Source organism: Leucoraja erinacea, chromosome 30, assembly GCF_028641065.1.
Source record: "Leucoraja erinacea ecotype New England chromosome 30, Leri_hhj_1, whole genome shotgun sequence".
Taxonomy (NCBI): domain Eukaryota; kingdom Metazoa; phylum Chordata; class Chondrichthyes; order Rajiformes; family Rajidae; genus Leucoraja; species Leucoraja erinaceus.
Window position 1 is genome coordinate 15,495,675 of NC_073406.1, and position 21,223 is coordinate 15,516,897.

Genomic DNA, 21,223 nt, shown 5'->3' on the forward strand with positions numbered 1-21,223 from the left:
AACTTTCTTTCTACCTCCTTGAAGCTATGCCCTCTAGTCTTTGACATTTTCACCGCGGGAGAAAGGTTCTGCCTACCCTATTTGGGCCTCACATAATTTGATACACTTCAACTGTGCCCTCCATAATGTTTGGGACAAAGACACATTGTTTATTTATTTGCCCCTGTACTCCACAATTTGAGATTTGGAATAGAAAAAAAATCACATGTGGTTAAAGTGCACATTGTCAGATTTTATTAAAGGCCATTTTTATACATTTTGGTTTCACCATGTAGAAATTACAGCAGTGTTTATGCATAGTCCCCCCCCCCCCTCCCCCCACCCCATTTCAGGGCACCTTAAGTTTGGGACACAGCAATGTCATGTAAATGAAAAGTAGTCATGGTTAGTATTTGCATATCCTTTGCATGCAATGACTGTTTCAGGTCTGCGATTCATGCGTATCACCAGTTGCTGGGTGTCTTCTCTGGTGATGCTCTGGCAGGTCTGTATTGCAGCCGTCTTTAGCTTATGCTTGTTTTGTGGGCTAGTCCCCTTCAGTTTTTTCTTCAGCATATAAAAGGCTTACTCAAGAGCGGGTGATTGACTTGGCCACTCAAGAATTCACCATTTTGTAGCTTTAAAAACTCCTTTGTTGCTTTCGCAGTATGTTTGGGATCATTGTATTGGTGTAGAATGATCCACCGGCCAATGTTTTGAGGCATTTGTTTGAACTTGAGCAGATAGGATGTGTCTATACACTTCAGAATTCATTATGCAACTACCATCAGCAGTTGTATCATTAATGAAGATAAGTGAGCCAGTACCTTCAGCAGCCATACATGCCTAGGCCATAACACCCCCACCACCGTGTTTCACAGATGAGATGGTATGCTTTGGATCTTGGGCAGTTCCTTCTCTCCTCCATACTTTGCTCTTGCCATCACTCTGATGTAAGTTAATCTTCATCTCATCTGTCCACAAGACCTTTTTTCCAGAACTGTGGTTAGTTCTTTTAAGTACTTCTTGGCAAACTGTAACCTGGCCATCCTATTTTTTGTGGCTAAACAGTGGTTTGCATCTTGCAGTGTAACCTCTGGATTTCTGTTCATGAAGTCTTCTGCGGGCAGTGGTCATTAACAAATCCACACCTGACTCCTGAAGAGTGTTTCTGATCTGTTGGACAGGTGTTCGGGGATTTTTCTTTATTATAGAGTGAATTCTTCTTGGCCTGCCAGTCCCTTTGTGATTAGTAAGCTCACCAGTGCTCCTTCTTCTTAATGATGTTCCAAACAGTTGATTTTGGTAAGCCTACGGTTTGGGCGAAGTCTCTAACAGTTTTATTCTTGTTTCTCAGTCTCATAATGGCTTTTTTGACTTTCATTGGCACAACTTTGGTTCTCATGCAATAAGAGTTTCCAAAGGTGATGGAAAGACTGGAGGAAAGACTAGGTGCTGAGAGCTCTCTTATACCTGCATTAACGAGGTAGTTAAACACACCTGAGCTATTACAAACATCTGTGAAGTCATGTGTCCCAAACATTACGGTGCCCTGAAATGGAGGGACTATGGAAAACACAGCTGTAATTTGTACATGGTGAAACCAAGATTTAATAAAATCTGACAATGTGCACTTTAACCACATGTGATTTTTTCTATTACAATTCTCAAATTGTGGAGTACAGAGGCAAATAAATAGATGATGGATCTTTGTCCCAAACATTATGGAGGGCACTATATCTGGTCTGCAGTCTACCTCCGACGTTCCAGAGGAAAAAAAGTGTCCAACCTCTCCTTATAAACAGTACCCTCTTATCCAAGCAGCAGCCTGGAAAACCTCTTCTGCACCATCTCCAAAGCCTCTACATCCTTCCTGAAATGGAGCGAACAGAACTGTGCACACTTCTCCAAATGCGTCCTAATCAAGGCTTTATAAAGCTGCAACATGACTTCCCGAGTCTTATACTGAAAGCCTTGACTGATGAATTTGAATGTAGTTTAAAGTGGTTTTTTTTAACTGGGTATGTGTGTGGGGGCGGGGGGACTTTTAAAATATTTTCCCTGCACAGAGAACCCAACCTTTTCTCTGTCGGGTCTCCGTTGTCGTTGGGGCCGAGCACCGTGGAGCGGCCTCCAACCGGAACGACCTGGGGCTCCAGTCGCGGAGCTGCGGACCTACTTACCATCATGGAGCGGCCGAGTTCGGAGCAGGAGGAGCGGTGGTGGCACGCTGCTGCGGCCCGACCCCAGAGATTCGGAGGCTCCAACCGCAGGTCTGGTGGACAGTAACACCGGGAGGCCGCGGGTCCCTGCTTTTCGGGGCTTCCACAACGGCGACTTCTCCCACCCGAGTTGCGGGGTTGAAAATTACCTGGAGCGGGGCCTTACATCGCCCGGCGCGGCTTTAACGGCCGTGGGACTTGCTAGCGCCCGCCGGGGGGCTCCAACACCAAGACCCGGAGCGCGGCCTTGCATCACACGGCGCGGTTTTAATGGCCGCGGGACACTTACCATCGCCCGCCGGGGGCTTTGACTGACATCGGGAGGAGAATGAGGAGTGCAGGGGAGAGATAAGACTTTGCCTTCCATCACAATGAGGAGGAGATTCACTGTGATGGATGTTTGTGTAAATTGTGTTGTGTCTTGGTTCTTTTTCTTGTGTGTATGACTGCAGAAACCAAATTTCGTTTGAACCTCAATGAGGTTCAAATGACAACAAATACATTGTATTATTGTATTGTATGAAGGCAAGTAAACCATATGTTGTCCTTGCCATTCTATCTAGTTATGTTGCTACTTTGGGAGATTGATTGTCTCGGACCTGACCCCTCTGTGTATGATTGCTGTTCAGGGACTGTATACATTCCCCTAATGTGCAAATAAAATACACACAAACAACCCTTTTGCACAATAAGTCTCCACATTTTTCAAACTAGAATCTCCTATTTAATTTAGTTAAAACATTGTACCAGATTTGTTATACAGACTTATTATTGTTGTTCAGACAATATGTATTAGGTTAATAATTTGTTGACCTTACCATTTTTCCTTTCATCAAGTTCAAACCTCTCTGCATGCCGCCACACTGGGCTGTGGCTCCTATGATGGATCTTTACTTTCACAGCATATTCATCATTCAGTCCTCTGTGATGCATCATTGCTGAAAAAATGCAGGAGATTCCTCATCAATTCCACCAACCAGGCATTCAAAAAGTTAAAGGGCAGCGTCATGAGATTATCTTTCATTGTTTTATTGTTAAACCTTCAGGGATGCAAATTAAGAGCTGGGAAGTGGCGTCACAGGTAGATAGGGTGGTTAAGACGGCTTTTGGTACATTGACCTTCATCAGTCAGGGTACTGAGTATAGAAGTTGGGATGTTATGTTGCAGTTTTACAAGATGCTGGTGAGGCCAAATTTGGAGTATTGTGTTCAGTTTTGGTTACCGTTATAGGAAAGATGTTGTTAAGTTGGAGAGAATGCAAATAAGATTTACGAGGATGTAGCCAGGACTTGAGGGCCTGAGCTATAGGGAGAGGTTGGGCAGGCTAGAGCAATGTTCCTTGGAGCACAGGAGGATGAGAGCTGATCTTATAGAGATGTATAAGATCATGAAACGAAGGGCCGAATGGCCTACTCCTGCACCTATTTTCTATGTTTCTAAATAGGTTGAATGCGCAGTCTTTGAACCAAAGTAGGGAAATCAAGAATCAGGGAACATGGGTTAAACGTAAGTGGGAAAAGATTAAGTAGGAACCCGACGTGCAACTTTTTCACACAGAGGGTAGCTGCCAGAAGAGGTGGTTGAGACAGGAACTGTAAGCAACATTTAAAAGACAGGTACATGGATAGGAAAGGTTTATAGAGATACTGGCCAGACACAAGCAGGTGGGACTAGTGTAGATGGACCATATTGTTTGGCATGGGCAGGTAGGGCCGAAGGGCCTCTTTCCGCTCTGTATGACTCTATGGAATTATTCTGTAGTCCATTTTGGTTGGCATGGTCACACTGGGCTGAATGATCACGTCCAGTATATAGATTTCTCTGAGTGTGTGCTTCAACATAATCCTCCACTGAGTTGACTGCTCAGGTCACAGGGAGTCGGGGCTATAAATTGAATAATAGGCGCCACTACTTAGTAAAGAACAGACTGAAATTGTAAAAGTTGTTGTAAAAGTGGATCGGATATGTTGCATCCTGACAGCATCCAGGACAACTTTTAAAATAGATGAATTGGAGGCATTCATTGGCCTACTGGTTAGTGAGAATATGGCCCATCTGTGACCTAATGTTCCCCCTCCTTTGTCCAACAACCCGTAATGGACTGACAACTCCTGGTTTAGTGAAATGGTTCCGGCCTGGAAGACAAGATCTCAAGTCTTTCCCCTGGACCATCAATTCTCTTCTGGATTGCTCAAAGTAGTTTCCCATTTGCATACAACAATCAACAGGTTGGAGATCACTTGCCACATAGCATTGATAGAGTGGAGCAGAATCCTTAAAAACTGAGCAGATAATGATATCGAGTACTTTAAGTGATCATGGTGTACGGGTTCAGGTTACATCGAGCTGAAGCTCAAAGTTATGCATCTGGCCAAATAAGGGTCACATTAATTCACATTGCTGCAGATGCTAGAAATCTGAAATAAAAGCAGAAGCTGCTGCATGACAACTGCAATGGGAAACACCGACTCATTCCCATTCAAATTTCTGTTTACAGCACCTTATTGTAAAAACCAAGGCAGTAAGGGAGCAATCCAGTCACCAGGTTTTCAGGAGCAACGCCAGGTATCGTGGCAGAGAAGCAGGAAATCTGTGATGGAAGGCCAATGTGAGGGTTAACACACTGAGCAATGTGGAGAGTAATTATCCCTTGTGCTTTTTAATAATCGTATCATTGCCTGGATCATATAGATAGATAAATGCAAATACATTAACTTTATCTTAAATAAAGCACCTGTCCTGCACCTAATCCTGTAAGGGCCACCTGGCCTGGGTGTTTTAAACTAAATACCTTCCCTCCTGATATCACGCTCCTTTCGCCTTTCCTCAGCTCGTCTTTCACGCTCTTTTAGTTCCCATTGATCTTTTTGCAGTTGTTCCCTCTCCCTCATTCTCCTTTCCCGTTCCCTCTGACGCTCAAGTTGCTCAAGGCGGTCCCTGGAAGATTCATAAGCACTGTCAATATACAAAAGCAATCCAAAACTCAAGTGGTGTTTTTACAGATCACATGTAGCAACTCACATCACATCCTGCCTCACACTGTTTGTATCTATAAGTTTATTACAAAATACTACTTAGACAATCTATCTGTAGAATTCAACAAATATAATTCCATGCATGCTAATAATTGTCAATACCAAAACCAATAGGGATGGCTGTCTATCAGTTTTTAGAAGATCAATATAGCAGGTTATATCTTACACTACTTTTATGTGCCAGAAACCTTCATGTAATACAGGACTAAAGCCTGCAATGTCACAAGTTCGTGACACTGCAGACATTGTTTCTTCCATTTTGAAACAGAGCTAGCAGATGCCCTCCCTGCAAATCCAGTGCGTGATTGAGTTCACAGTGAGGTTCCTTAATGACCTGATAGATCTGTCACAAATGAAGCTTCTTTCTCACTGTCCATGCCATATCACACTGTAGCTTGTTGGTAATCCAAATGACTGGTTCTTGTCACAAAGATTGCTTTTCTCCTGAATCCCAAGCATTTGGAATGTGCAGGGAACTATTATATTGGAAAGCAGGCAGTTGGGGTGGCACAGTGGTAGAGTTGATGTCTTACACGCCAGAGACCTGGGTTTGATCCTTACTACGGGTGCTGTCTGTACGGAGTTTGTACTTTCTCCCTGTGACTCCATGGGTTTCCTCCCTCACACCAAAGACGTACAGGTTTGTAAGTTAATTGGCTTTGGCAAAATTTGTAAACTGTAACTAGTGTGTGTAGGATAGCGCTAGTGCACAGGGTGACCCTGGGTCGGCGCGGACTCGGTGGGCCAAAAGGCCTGTTTCCGCACTGAATCTCTAAAGTCTAAAGGTGAGGTGGCCAAAATGGGGGATTTAAGTTGAAAAAAAAGCTTTTAAATTTGAGATAACAGGACAGGGTAATACTTAGGTCAGTGAGGATATGGTGGACAATGCGTGGGACTCCTTTCTGATGGGTGAAAAGAGGCGCCTGGACACTAGAAATTAAATTCCAGAGGCGAGAGCACACTGAACATCTGCTGTCCAGTCCACTTGTTTTATATTGTCCCACTTCTGTTACTAAACATTTTGCTAAACTTCATGTCGGGTGGGAAGATTACGCCCGCTTATTTAAAAAATGACAAATAGCAACCTCTTTCCTCTTTCCTTAACGTTAACAATTAAATAAGTAATTGCCTGCCAGCTTCAACTATGTCACTTGACAAATTAAGAGACATAATTTAAAAAAATGTTGAAAATATTTGACCAGTAAAAACAGACAAGCCATTTCCCAAAAACCAAGCTCACATTAACACTTCAGTCACTGCCTTTAGTTAATAAAACATAATTTCTGATTAATATATCTGTGCCATTGTTAAGCATCTATTTTTAAAGTACACCTGATGTTATTTGTCAATTCAACCCCATGATGTATTTAAAAACGGAATTCTAATGTAGAACCCCAGAGCAAAACCTCATTCTTTGCAAATGCATTAATTAAATTTCTTATTTCTTCTAAAAGCAACAGAAGAAATATGTCCAGGTTCCCCTTGGAAATATGACTTAAACAAGAGCAATTTTGAAATAATGATTCTCCCAGATATTAACTAAATTACATAACCAGGCCATGGTTGTTGGGCAGAATCACAGGTCATGGCCTCAGCATGGTTGGTGGAACGACACCAAACTGAATGCTGAGCACATTGGACGATAGAGTGAGGTGTGCTTTAAGAGGCATGATAAGATGAATGGGCACGACGACAATGGCTGTTATGGGCCAATTGGGAGTTGGAATATCAAATCTGATGAGATTTCAACTCATTTAAAGTACGTCGTTTTTGCAATATTTGTGTGTTTTGAGATGTCTGCAGACACATGCAACGTGTCCTGGTTTAGAGATGTTCACATTGTGTAATCTTTAGACTTCAGTACTGAAAGACTTCTGAACATAATTGAAATAGAATATTACTATTCTGTTGTATTCCCAGATTTAAAATAGTTCCTAAATATTAAATAATTCAGCTTGAACAGCCCGTACTTCTTTAAGCCGCAACATTTGCAGAGCCAAAAGACTTTGTGCAAACTATTTTTTAGTATTATTCTATCCTTTCCTACCATTCCTAGTTCCACTCTTATCTCTGCAACTTTAGCCAAGTCTGCAACAGCTACAACCGGAGTCAATAGGTATCATTTAATAAGCTTTTTAGTCAGTTACAAAATGCTAGTTAAAAAGATTTTTAATCACTAAACACAGAACCAAGCAGAACCTTTAAAAAAACATAAAAGCAAGTAATCTGATCTCTGTACTACTAAAGAAAACAAAACTAAAACTGTCATGTTTTCCATAGATTGTATTGACATTTTTTTTTTAAATCATTATATATGCTTAACAGCTGCTAGCCCATAGGAAAATTATTTTCCTTCACCTTTCTCTTCTGGAGTGTTCTCTGGCAAGTTCTCTCCGTTTCTGCCTTTCCCGTTCTCTACGTGCCTTATCTTGCTCCTCTCGCTGCCGTTTCCTTCGCTCATGTTCCCTCTCTTTCTCCTTATCTTTCTCCTTTCCTCTCATGTGTTTTCCTGTTTACAAATATTTGCATGTTTGAATGTTAATTAAGACTAATACGAATGATTTGTAAATTAAAACTCCACTTAAATGTAATCATTCTGAATGTTCTGTATCAGAATCCTGTTGTCTCTGGGTGTCACAAACAGAAGTACTCACCAGAATCCCCAGGAGGTTTAAGTGTTTCTTTTACATTCACACTCACCCACATTGCTTCATGCAATACGATCCTCCATCTTGTAATCTTTTAACAGATGCAGAAACAAGCTAATCAGACCCCAGGGCCTGACATCGTTGATTGTAACAAATGGGTCACCTCACCTTCATGTTTGGAGAGGAGGAAGGAATTCAGTCTGCCTTAAGAGAGCCTACTTCAATCTTCCCACAAACCTTAATTGCCTATAAAATATTCAATTAATCTCAGTTTTGAATTTTTCCAATTCACCAAAGCCTCTCCTTTTCTTGGTATTTTTGTGGGGAAAATTTTCTTCTTTTCTATCTCCTGTGTGATGCGTTTCCAAACAGCAACCTTAAAAGGTGTTTCTTTAAGTTTAGGGTTATTTATCTTTGTTTTGGACCGCCCCATATCCTTCAATCATCTTAAACACCCTAGTTAAATCAGCTCTTTATTTATTCTAAAGAGAAAATAATTGCAAGCTGTGCACAATCAATGTAACCGTTTTAATTATTACGAGTAGAATTACCAGATTACATACTAATGGCACCCGCCAGTTCATCAGCTTTCATTTTCACCATGTGAGGAACATTATGAGAATGAGAGCAGATCATCACATCAAGCCCGTTTTTCTATCCCTTCACCACCAACTGGATGACATTGGTCATTATGTGAACATGATCAAGTTTACTATATGAAACATAATTACAGAGGTCGGTGCTTACCCTCGCAACTTTAATTCCTGCCGTTACAGATATTTATTCACATCTTGTCTGAAAGACTTTGATGACGTGATATTTACCTACATTGCAGAAAAGCTACGGCAAGAAGACTTGAACTAATCAGAGAAAGAGAAAGCAATCCTTTGGACAATTAAGGACTGCCAAATATCAAATGTTAATCAGTTGGATGTTTTGCTGTTGAATTATTGAAAGTGAGAGCGGCGGGACATATAACTACACAGGAAACGCACAGATTAAGAAGTGTAATGAATTAGTGGAGGTCAAAATTGGAAAAGGTCTCAAATACGGAGAAAAGTAAAGTAAAACATTATAGAAGCACTGACCGCAATCTTTCAAATATCTTTACAATGTAAGGTTCTGATAGAGCAAAAGTAAAGTGATGGTGGAATTCAGCAGGCCAGGCAACATCTGTAGAGGGAAATGGACAGATGACATTTAGGGTCTGGACTCATCTTCAGTTTGTCTTCAAACCTTGTTGAGTTTAAAGGGTTTGATCTAAAATGTCATCTGTCCCTTCTCTCCACAGATGCTGCCTGATCTGCTGAGTTCCTCCAGCACTTTGTTTTTTTGCTCAAGATTCCAGCATCTGCAGTCTCATGTCCCCAGGGTTCTGATAGATGCATCAAGAGTTTCCAATACTTAAAAAGAAAGAAAAAGCCGTAAACCAGCTAGCCTAAGATCAACAATCCAGAGACCATGATTCTGATAACATATATTATATCCTATTTGGAGAATTTTGTTAGGACAGGCTTCTGAAGGTGCAACACGACTGACATTTTTTTATAAACAATATACGAGGTACTCATTGAGAAAGTAGGTTGCGATGAAAATGAATTTTCGAACAGTGTTGTTTAGGAAAATCAAGCATGGCACCTAAAATGCAATGTGATAGCATAAATAGTAAATTGTAAATGGAAATTTTACAATCTACAGGAATAGATATGGTAATGATTCATTGTTGGAACAGATGACATTCTTAACCGCTGATAAAGAAAAGGCTTGAAGAATGCAGTATCAAAATTTAGCAAAAGGCAAAGTTTATGGAATTTTAGCGACAGGCAATTAAATTGGAAAAGAGGTCAGAAAATCAATACAGAGAAATGTGACGCGTCACTTAAATGGTTGGAGGAATGGCAAACATATGTTGCATGGTAGAAGCAGCAGAGAGAACATTTCAAATATACATTTTTTTCTCACCATGGTAAGTTAATAAAGCTGTTCAAAAGCATTTTCTAAATACAGAATGCGGAGTAAATACGGAGTACTTCATGCCAAACATGTACAAAACATTGATTAGGAGTACATGGTGTGACTACTAATTCAGGAAGCAAATTATTTATTATTTTTGATATCAATTGAATTAGCTCCTCAAAAACATCCTGGCACCATGGGACGCGTTAATCTACAACTTTTAACGTCTCGTTGACTGTTCCCAATAGTCTTCAGTGAATTTCTTGGCTCATTTTATTGAAGATTTTAAAGTTCATCTGTCTTAAATGCCCTGAAGACATTAAATTCGCTGAATTTCTTCGTAACAGTCCTCGTTTCTCCATGATTCATTTCTGAAGACTGTTGTAAAGAATTTGTTTCACTTTGGCCAGTTTGTAATCCCTGAACAATTTTCATCCAAATATCCCGAAGGATATTCACAATCCCTTTACTTTACAGAGTTTTATGAATTTCTGTTATCTCTGTTATCCTTCTTCTATCACCCAATAAACATTTCAGCTAACCCCAATTTACTTTTTGATTTATCAGCACGTGGATGTGTATAGAACTTTTTTTATTTAGCCACAGGATTTTGACCTCTAGGTTGTCTCTTTCTTTGTATGCTTCATTTTTCCTCACACACAGACAAGTGGCCCAAGAAATGCCCACTTTATTGAGTTCCACTGTTTAACAGTCATCAGATAAACTTGTTTCCACAAAATCTTACACTTCTTTTTTTCCCCTTTTCCCCCTTCCTGTATAATCCTTTATAGAATGTTAACAGAAAGCACACTATGACATTCAGAATCAAAGTCTTTACTAGTGACTGAATGGGTGCTCTTATCTGCCAGGTAATTATTCACTTTAATATAACATGTATTCTAATATCTAAATTTCAATTATTCTTGACTGTGCATCTATTAAATTTTACATCTTATCTTTTTTGTATTTTTATGTACAGGATTTATCCATTGATTTAAAGACTTGCATTACATTGATCCTTTTGCATATCTGAAACATGTGCATTTGCTAGTTTAGTTGTTTAAATCAGCAGTTACTATTCTTATCACCTCTCCACAAGCATCTAGTATCCGTTTTTCTTGGTGTATTAGGTTTACCTAACAAAGCACCTGTAATCCTCTACTCCATGTCCCCTTTTAAACAACTAGAATCATACCTTTGAGATGCAATATTTCTCTAGTTGGCAGTGAAACAAAATGGTTACTATGAATTCACATTTGCATTTTCCTAAACCTAATCAGTTATGTTCTCGCTTTATCAAATGAATCTTTCCCATCCTTTCTTAATTAATACCCATATGTTAATTTACATTGGGTCTGAACTGCTTCAGAATTTAAAAAAAAATTCTAATTAATTTCAGAACGAGACAATGAACATTAATCTCAAAGACAACTGACACCCACATTTCACACGATGTAAATCTGCATAAGAGTAACATTTAATTGATATGTCTCACCTTCAGCTGATCTGCTTCGATGCCTTCGTTTCTCCTTTCTCCTTTCCTCTTTTCTGTGGTGAGATTTTTCTTTTTTGGAGGTTTGTTGAGGAGGTTTAATTGCCAAAGAATCATCCTCCTCACCTCTAGATGGTTTTTAAAAAAGGACATATTAGCAATGTTATTCAAACTAACCAAGTTCATTTGCAAACAGTATAGTAGAGAGAATACAAACAAATTAATTAGGATCAGGATTGGGCCATTTGGCCCCGTCGGATCGCACCGTCATTTAATAAGGTTGAGGTCTGACTGTAACCTCAACTTTCCACCTATCATCTATCCAGTAACCTTTCATCTGATTGCTCAGCAAGAATCTCTCTGCGGATGCCTTAAAAATATTAAAAAACTCTGCCTCAATTACACTGAGGAAGAGAGTTCCAAAAACTCAATATTGAATAGAAATGGTGCCCCATCTCTGCCTTAAGTGGGAAACCCCTGTTGACCCCAAGTTCTAGATTCTCCACAAAAGCAAACATTTCCTCCACATCCACCCTTGCAGGTCTCATCTTTCCACGTTTCAGGGGATACAAAACTAATCTATCCATCTTTTCCTCACACAAGCCAACCTGCCCATGACAAATCGTGGTTGAGCAAACCTCATTTGAACTGCTCCCACACTTTAACCTGCTTGATTAAATCGTAATGCCAATAATGTATAGAATACTCAAGATGACCTCAAAAATGGCCCATGTCATTGTTTGAAATTTGTAGCTTCAGTACTTTGTCAAGGAAATTTGAAGACAACTCATGTGATGCTAAGTATGTGTATTGCTGCATAGTTTGCTCTAAATTCCATGTGAAAAAATATGTCGTTAATTACATTAATGTATTTCTATAATGGTGCTACCAGTTTGTCATAAAATCCTAAATACGTTACCACAATTACTTATTTTTGAAGTGCAGCGGTGGTTATGTTGAGAATCCATGCTGCAACAGTTAGAGATTTGATTTTTTATCTGTATTGTGCACTCCCTGCACTACAGAGAAACATGAAGCCCTTTCAAATGACCAAATGGGAGGCACAGCAGTAGAGTAGCTGCCTTACAGCGCTTGCAGCACCAGAGAACAGGGTTCAATTCTGACTACGGGTGCTGGCTGTATGGAGTTTGCACGTTTCCCCCCTGACCGCGTGGGTTTTGTCTGAGATCTTCTGTTTTCTTCCCACACACCAAAGACGTAAAGGTTTGTAGGTTAATTGGCTTGGTATAAGTGGAAATTGTCCCTAGTATGTGTAGGATAGTATTAATGCGTGGGGATCGCTGGTCAGTGCCGACTCGGTGGGCCGAACGGCCTGTTTCCCAGCTTTATAAACTAAACCAATTACTGTGGAACCTTCCTCATTGGTGTGTTTGGAGAAGAGGGCTCCGATGTGTCTGGAAACAAAATTAACCTAGTTGGCGGATGAGTCAGAAATCTGGAAAGTGTCTATAACCTAGCACACAAAACTGGTCACATTTCCCAAACATTGTTAAAAAACCAGTGAGACAAGAAAAGATGCCATTGAAGTATCCCCGTTTATCTGTTTTAAGTAGAGTGAGTTTCGCAACAGGAATAGAAAACATTTAGCAAAATCGGAAACTACCACAAAATGTTAAAGAATGGATTAGAAGAATAACCAACTCGTGAAGGGTCTACATGAAAGCCAATGACTTCTTTCATCGATCTGCAAAAGAAATTATTTAATCTTAATTTTTTCTTTTAAACAGACACTCGCATTGGGACCACAAAGAAAAAGTTTGTTAAATTAGAAACACACCGATCTTCTATTGATCCTTCTCGTCTGTGCGGTGAATTGCGTATGGTTATCTCCATCTTGTGTTCTTGAAGCTCTCCTTCCTCCAGTGAGTCTCGTTTAGAATCCCTGTCATCCAACTGAGATGTACAAAAATAGAATGGTAATTCTGAACCGATCCACTGCTCAGTAATAGTTTAAATTTCATAAATTATCTATGACATTTTCCTCATGCCCCAACACATGTTCTTGCGACATACTCTTCATCATCCCTTCTGCTGATCACCTTCCCTCAGTTCTTATCATTATAACTACAGTTTTGAGAATGCAAGGCTTAGAAAGAAAACTAAATGGAAAATAAAGGCGTACAAAAGTCGTACACCTTAACATACTTGATACCAGGGGTTTAATGGATTTCTTAGCACCATAGGTAACAATGCAGAGCTGCAGCTCCCTTCGAGGCCAACATTCTGCAGCTCAAAGTGTTAAGAGTTTTCAAACTGACAATAAACTTTTCATTTAAAAAAATAGCAGTTGCTGAAAAAAAGGATTAATTTCCCTCCATCAACACTGCAAACTGCAATATTTCTCTCGTAAACTACATCATGTTGGAAGCAAAATATGATTGTGATCACTTTTTTTTTTTTTAAATTGGGGCTGACAAATTGAAACAGTAAAAGGACTCCACTGCGGTACATACAAAATACACTTCACAATTTATTTATTGATGCAAAGATACTTTTGACACCTTAAGAACAGCGGTTAGCGTTATCAAAACATTGCATAGCTTATATTTCCCAATTACACATTTTTACAATTATCTACAAGGATCAAAGTATGCAAAAATATGTGGCATGCTTTCACCCAGTAAACTACAAGAAAAGCCCAGAGTTTGAGGTTGATTAAAATCCATTGTTCAGGGCAACATTGTATGACATACAGAATATAAAATGGTTTCTGATCCAATGGTAAACAAAGCAACTGGCAGCAATTTCATTAAGTTCTCTGTGTTGGTGGAAAAAAAGAATTGGGTGTCTGAGTTAGAAAATGCAAGCCAAATATTGAAGCAGTAGTCTACTCTTAGACTGACTGAGCTGCAAAATATTGTTTAGATACTGTCATGAGGTGAGATTTTTTTGTCAGAAAGGAGAAAAATCAACAAAACAAGACACAAAGCATTGAAGTAACTCAGCGGGTCAGGGGAATATGGTTAGGTGACATTTCAGGTTAGGACCTATCCCTGTTCTCCAGAGATAAGCCTGACCCACCGAGTTACTCCAGCATTTTGTGTCTTTTTTTGTAAACCAGCATCTGCAGTTCCTTGATTTTCCTGAGCAAATCAACGTTTTGCAGGCAAATTCCACCGAGATCCAGGAAACAGTGAGAATCTGCGCCAAATTACCATGTTTCAAATTATTTAAATGCTTGCAATTTATCCTGGACAAGCCAAATCAACGTTATGGCCAAGAAAGCCTCTACTTTCTTAAAGGCTTAGAAAGTTTGGAATATCTCCAACAACTCTCACCAACTTCTACAGATGCACAGCAGAAAGTATATTTTTGGGATGCATCATGGCTTGGTAGGGGAACAGCTCCATACAAGACCGCAAGAAGTTGCAGAGAGTTGTGGACGTAACCCAGACCATCACACATAGTTGTATCCCTTCAATTGACTCCATCTACACTTCACGCTGCCTCGGCAAGGCCGCCAGCAAAATCAAGGACAGGTCTCATCCCGGTCACTCCCATCAGGGAGGAGATACAGAAGTTTGAAAATGCATACCTCCAGATTCAGGACAGCTTCTTCCCAGCAGTTATCGGGCAACTGAACAGTCCTCTCATCTGCTAGAGTGCGGTCCTGACTTCCCATCTACCTCATTGGAGACCTTTGAACTTTCTTTAATTGGACATTATCAGACTTCAATGTTGTATCTTTACACTAAACATTTATCCTGTATCTTTCCACTGTGGGCGGCTGGAGTGTCTTCATGTACAGTTTTTTTCTTGACTGGATATCATGCAAACAAAAGCTTTTAACTGTATCTTGGTACATGTGACAAAAGTAATAAAATAGACTCTCAACCTAACCAAATCCGTCTGCAGACTCCCTGCTTCCTCAACACTACCTTCCCTTCCACGTAGCTTTGTATCATCCGCAAACCTGGCCACAAAGCTATCAATTCCATCATCCAGATGAGATGTTGGCGTGGACTTGGGTCAAAGTGCCTCATTCCGTGCTGTATAACTATGACCAGAATAAGAGCTGAGGGAGGCTGAAGATCCTGAGAAGGATTGATAAGGTAGATACCAGAAACTCTGGAAAGAGATCAACCATTTCTAACCAAGATGTGATATTCAGAATTCTCTAACTACAGTATTTGCTGCACTTGATTATGCTCATGTATGGTAGGATATGACTGGATATTATGCCAACAAGGTTTTTCACTTATCTCAGTAAACATGACAATAATAAATCAATACCATTATATATCCAAGGTACACAAAAATGCCGGAGAAACTCAGCGGTTGCAGCTTTTGTGTACCTTTGATTTTCCAGCATCTGCAGTTCCTTCTTAAACACCATTATATATCCAGTCATGTCAATTCAAACAGACAATAAACACATTGTAAAACTCATCATCTGCCCCACAACCCTGAGCCCCAGTGGTTCCCTCGGGGAAGGAGAGGGTCCAGAGATGAATGCGATGGGAGTGGAACCCAGAAGCAGTAGCTAAAAATGAGTGAAACTATAAGAGGGGGAGCAGGGTTTTAACGGAGACAGCATGAGAGCACAAGCATGTTTCTGATTGAAACGTAAGATTATTAAGGGTTTGGACACGCTTGAGGCAGGAAACATGTTCCCGACGTTGGGCGAGTCCAGAACCAGGGGCCACAGTTTAAGAATAAGGGGTAGGCCATTTAAAACGGATATGAGGAAAAACATTTGCACCCAGAGAGTTGTGAGTCTGTGGAATTCTCTGCCTCAGAAGGCAGTGGAGGCCGGTTCTCTGGATGCTTTCAAGAGAGGGTTAGATAGAGCTCTTAAAGATAGCGGAGTCAGGAGATATGGTGAGAAGGCAGGAACGGGGTACTGAATGTGGATGATCAGCCATGATCACAGTGAATGGCGGTGCTGGCTCGAAGAGCCAAATGGCCTACTCCTGCACCTATTGTCTATTGACAAGCCACAGGATTAAGAGAAGACAGAAATTAGACTTCCTGTGACATTAAAAGGTGGGGAGTGAGAAAAGGTGTGAAGCAGGCTGGGCTAGATATTTTCACATCCTATTCATGGCTGATCTGATCATCAGCTTTGGCCTGCTTTCCTTTTTTTTATCCCAAGAAACTTTGATTCCACAACAGTCCAATTATGTTCAAATATCTCTGTCTTGAATAACATAAATGACTAATCATCCTCAGCTCTCGGCTGCAGACGATTACAAACACGTACTATTCTTGCAAAAGCAATTCCTTCTCATTACTTAAAAATCAACTGCTTTTCATTTTTTTTTACCAAAACAGATCTTATAATTTTTTTTCGCATCTGCCCTATCTTTTAATCTCTCTTTATCCTCTTGTCAACCATGTTATTGCCCAGCTTAAAAACATTAGTAAACTTGGATTCATCACATCTGGTCACACCTCCAGATGAGCTCCAAGTCCCACACCACCTCAGTAATCTTTTGACTCCCAACCCAAAATTAATCTGCATTTTGTTCCACTGTTTATCAGTTGCCCACTCCTTGATCCACACATTATATATTAACTCCGATTCCACATGTTCTAATTTTGTTCAATAACCTCCAAGGCCACCTTATTAAAGCCATCTGGCCACATCCCCCTGTTCACACTTCACAATTCTCTTAGTTATGAACAAAAAAAATCAAGCATGATTTTTCTTTCATAAATCATCTGCCCGGGAACAATTTTGCATTTCCTAATACTGGAACCTCACAATGAGAATTTTGTCTTTCAAAGCCTCTCATTTCTTGACATTTAACAATATGCTACTGGATTAAGATGAAACTGAATTCACCCAATTATTTCTTGCAGCCAAGCCTTGTAAGGAATTAAAACATAAATTTGTTCCTACAGTTTGAATGCAAGACATGCTAACATTGATACTCTTCCTCAGTAATCATGAAATCACTGAGTCATTAAGTGCAGGTCTGGAGTTATCCAAACCAAACGGGCCCTTCAGAAAATTAAACGGCACCCTTCCCAAAGAACAATGGTATGCAAACTTTTTAACAAATAAGATAACTTTTAAATAAATTAATCCCACTGAATTAAATTCCACATACCTCGACTCCATCCTATCCCCCTTGTCCAATCGCTCCCTACCTATCTATGTCCAAGACACCTCACACGTCTTTCGTCTTTAATGACAACCGTTTTCCAGGCCCCCACTCTCAGTAGTGGGTTGGCGGCGCGACCGACGTCGCAGCGGCCTCTGCAGTCCGTCTGTCTTTTATTTTATTGTCCTGTAGAGTGTAAAGTTTGGGGTGGGTTTTTGACTGTGTATGTGTGGGGGGCTGGGGGAAACTTTTAGATCTCTTCCCTGTACGGGGACCCGACCTTTTCCCTGTCGGGTCTTGGTTGCCGTTGGGGCGTAGCACCGTGGAGCGGCCTCCAACCGGAACGAGAGCTCAAGTCACGGAGCCTGCGAAGCTGCGGACCTACCACCGTGGAGCTGGCCAGTTTCGGAGCGTGGAGAGCTGCAGTGGCTCGCTGCTGTGACCAGACTCCGGTGGATGGTGACACCGGGAGCTCGCGGGTCCCCGGTGGGAGACCGCTTTGCGGGGCACCGGCAACGGCGACTTCTCCCGCCCGAATTGCGTGGTTGAGAGTGACCTGGAGCGGGGCCTTACATCGCCCGGCGTGGCTGTAAATAGCCGTGGACTTGCTAGCACCTGCCGGGGGCTCCAACATCAAGACCCGGGGCAGGGCCTTACATCGCCCGGTGCGGCTTTAAGTGGCCGTGGGACTTGCTAGCGCCCGCCAGGGGCTTTGACTTCGGGAGAGGAATGGGGAGCAGGGGAGAGACAAGACTTTGCCTTCCATCACAGTGAGGAGGAGAATCACTGTGATGGATGTTTGTGTAAATTGTGTTGGTGTGTGTCTTGGTTCTTTTCTTGTATGACTGCAGAAACCAAATTTCGTTTGAACTTCATGCGAGGTTAAAATGACAAATAAACGGTATTGTATTGTATATTGTATTGTATTATGGATGTTCAGTCACTCTACACCTCCATCCCCCACCACGAATGTCTTAAAGCCCTCCGTTTCTTCCTCGACCACAGAACGAGCCAATTTCCCTCTCCCAACACTCTCTTCCGCCTAGCAGAGCTGGTCCTTACTCATACTTCTTCGACTCCTTCCACATCCTCCAAATCCAAGATGTAGCCATGGACACTCATATGGGCTCCACATCTGCCTGCCTCTTTGTAGGGTACGTCGAACAATCCCTGTTCCAGGCGTACACGGGCCCTATCCCAAAACTCTATCTTCGCTACATTGACGACTGCATCTGTGTTACCTCCTGCACCCATGCAGAAGTCACTGACTTCATTAACTTTACTACTAATCCATCCTGCACTTAAATTTACTTGGACCATCTCCTTACCGATTCTTGATCTGATTGTCTCCATCACAGGAGATAGACTAATGACTGCCATTTAATATAAAACCATTGACTCCCACAGCTCTCTAGACTACTACACATCTTCCCACCTTCCCACCCTGCTTCCTGTAAAGACTCTATCCCCTACTCCCAATTCCTCCATCTACACCGCATCTGCGCCCAAGATGGGGTGTTCCATACCAGGACATCTGACATGTCCTCATTCTTTAGGGTTCCCCTCGTAGATGAGGCCCTCACTAGGGTCTCCTCAATATCCCACAACTCCGCTCTTACACCCCCTCCCTTCAGTCGCAACAGGGACAGAGTCCCCCTAGTCCTCACCTTTCACCCAATCAGCCATCCCATACAGCACATAATTCTCTGGCATTTTCGCAACCTCCAACAGGATCCCACCACTAGCCACATCTTCCCATATCCATCCCTTTCCGCACAAACCGTTCCCTCTGCAGCTCCCTGGTTTTCTCGTCCCTTCCCACTCACACCATCCCCATCCCAGGTACTTGCCCCTGCAACCACAGGGGATGTAACACCTATCCCTATACCTCCCCCCTCAACTCCATCCACGGACCCCGACAGTCTTTTCAGGCGAGGCAGAGGTTCACTTGTACCTCCTCCAACCCCATCTACTTTATCCGCTGTTCCAGGTGTGGACTCTTATATATCGGCGAGTCCCAGCGCATGCTCTGGCGATCATTTCGCTGAACACCTCCGTTCAGTCCGCCTAAACCTACCTGATCTCCTCCCTGTTGCTAAACACTTGAACTCCCCTCCCAATCCATCACAGACCTTTCTGTCCGGGGCCGCCTCAATTGTCAGATACCTCATATCACCTCAAAACGCCTCATATTTCGCTTGGGCAGCTTATACCCCAGCGGTATGAATATTGAATTTGCTAACTTCAAGTAACCCTTGCTTTCCCTCTCTCTCTCCATCCCTCCCCCCATCCCAATTCTCTGACCAATCTGGCTGTCTTTACATTTTACTGTTTACATTTTATCTCTGTTTGCTTTGTTGTTACCTTCTCCTTGCTAACAATTAAATATTCTACATTTTCCTTGAACTCCATCCCCTTTGTCTCATTGTCAAACCTTACACTTCCTTATCTCTGTATCTCCCTCTGCCCTAACTGAAGAAAGGGTCTTGTTCCGAAACTTCACCCATTACTTCTATCTAGAGATGCTGCCTGTCCCGCTGAGTTACTCCAGCATTTTGTGTCTATCTTCGGTTTAAACCAGCATCTGCAGTTCCTTCCTACACAAGATTACTTTTGTAGTCAATTTCCTGTGGTGGACCACAATGACCAGATTTCTTGAACTTTAATTTCTAAATTCATAATAATTAAACATGAACACTGTCACTAGTCCACAGGAATAATGCAACTTTTAAATTACAGAAATTACTTTTGTGTAAGAGACTCTTCTATATATTTTTTACTAATTTATAAAAAAAATTAGAATTCAACATGATAATTTGGAGCACACTACTGAAAAATGACCAACTCTACATGCTTTTTAGATTTTTCTATCCACCCACACATCATGCAAAGTAGTACATAGTTATAAAGTCCTACATCATAAAAAGCCCCTTCAGCCCAGCTCGATCGTGCCAACCAAGATAGTGGTCTCGTGCTCATATTTGACCCATATCTCTCTACAATTTTCCTGTCCATGTACCTGTCCAAATGTGCTTTAGATGTCATTGTCTGCCTCAATTATTCCCTCTGGCAGCTCTTTCCATATATTCATTATCCTGTGTGAAACCGTTGCCCCTCACATCCTTTTTACATTTTCCCCTCTCACCGTAAACCTATGCCCTCTAGTTTTTAATTTCACCTTTTGCGGAAGAGTGTGCATTCATCTTATCTTTGCTCCCTCTTGATTTTATAAACCTTTGCACTCCTTCCAGCTTTCCTACAGTAGGGTGACCAAAGCTGTCCACAATACTACAGTGCCGGCTCACGGATGTTTTTTTTACAACTGCAACATAACACCCCATCTCCTGTAATCAATGCCCTGCCAGCTTACCAAATGGATTTTTCACCATGCTATCTACATGTGATGCCACTGCCAAGAAGCTCTGTACTTATACTCTTATGTCCCTCTGACCTACAACACCCCCAGGGACCTACCGCTCATTGTGAAAGTCCCAAGCTGGTTTGACTCCCAATTTGCAACATATCCCACTGACCGGAATTGAACAGCATTGCAATTCCTAGGTCCACTTACCCTGTTGATCAAGATCCTCCATTGTCAGAGTGAGGCCCAGCACAAATTGGAGGAACAGCACCTCATATTTTGCTTGGGTAGCTTACACCCTAGCGGTATGAACATTGACTTCTCTAACTTCAAGTAGCCCTTGCTTTCCCTCTCTCTCTCTCCAACCCTTCCCCCATCCCAGTTCTCCCACCAGTCTAATGCCCCTGTCCCACTCAGGAAACCTGAGCGGAAACCTCTGGAGACTTTGCGCCCCACCC

General features: G+C 41.6%; 1 protein-coding gene across 8 annotated transcripts in view; it reads right to left on the reverse strand.

Moving 5' to 3' along the window:
- cdk11b (cyclin-dependent kinase 11B) overlaps nt 1–21,223 on the reverse strand; it is a 42,321-nt gene that overhangs the window by 17,955 nt on the left and 3,143 nt on the right. For 6 of the 8 annotated variants that reach the window (XM_055659531.1, XM_055659528.1, XM_055659529.1 and 3 more), the window contains 5 exons: nt 13,132–13,247; nt 11,337–11,461; nt 7,596–7,746; nt 4,994–5,157; nt 3,020–3,139 (listed from right to left, as the gene is read on the reverse strand). In XM_055659531.1, coding sequence (XP_055515506.1) covers nt 3,020–3,139; nt 4,994–5,157; nt 7,596–7,746; nt 11,337–11,461; nt 13,132–13,247 — 676 coding nt within the window. The remainder of the gene's footprint in view (nt 1–3,019; nt 3,140–4,993; nt 5,158–7,595; nt 7,747–11,336; nt 11,462–13,131; nt 13,248–21,223) is intronic. The other 2 variants (XM_055659526.1, XM_055659532.1) reach the window with 2 other exon arrangements.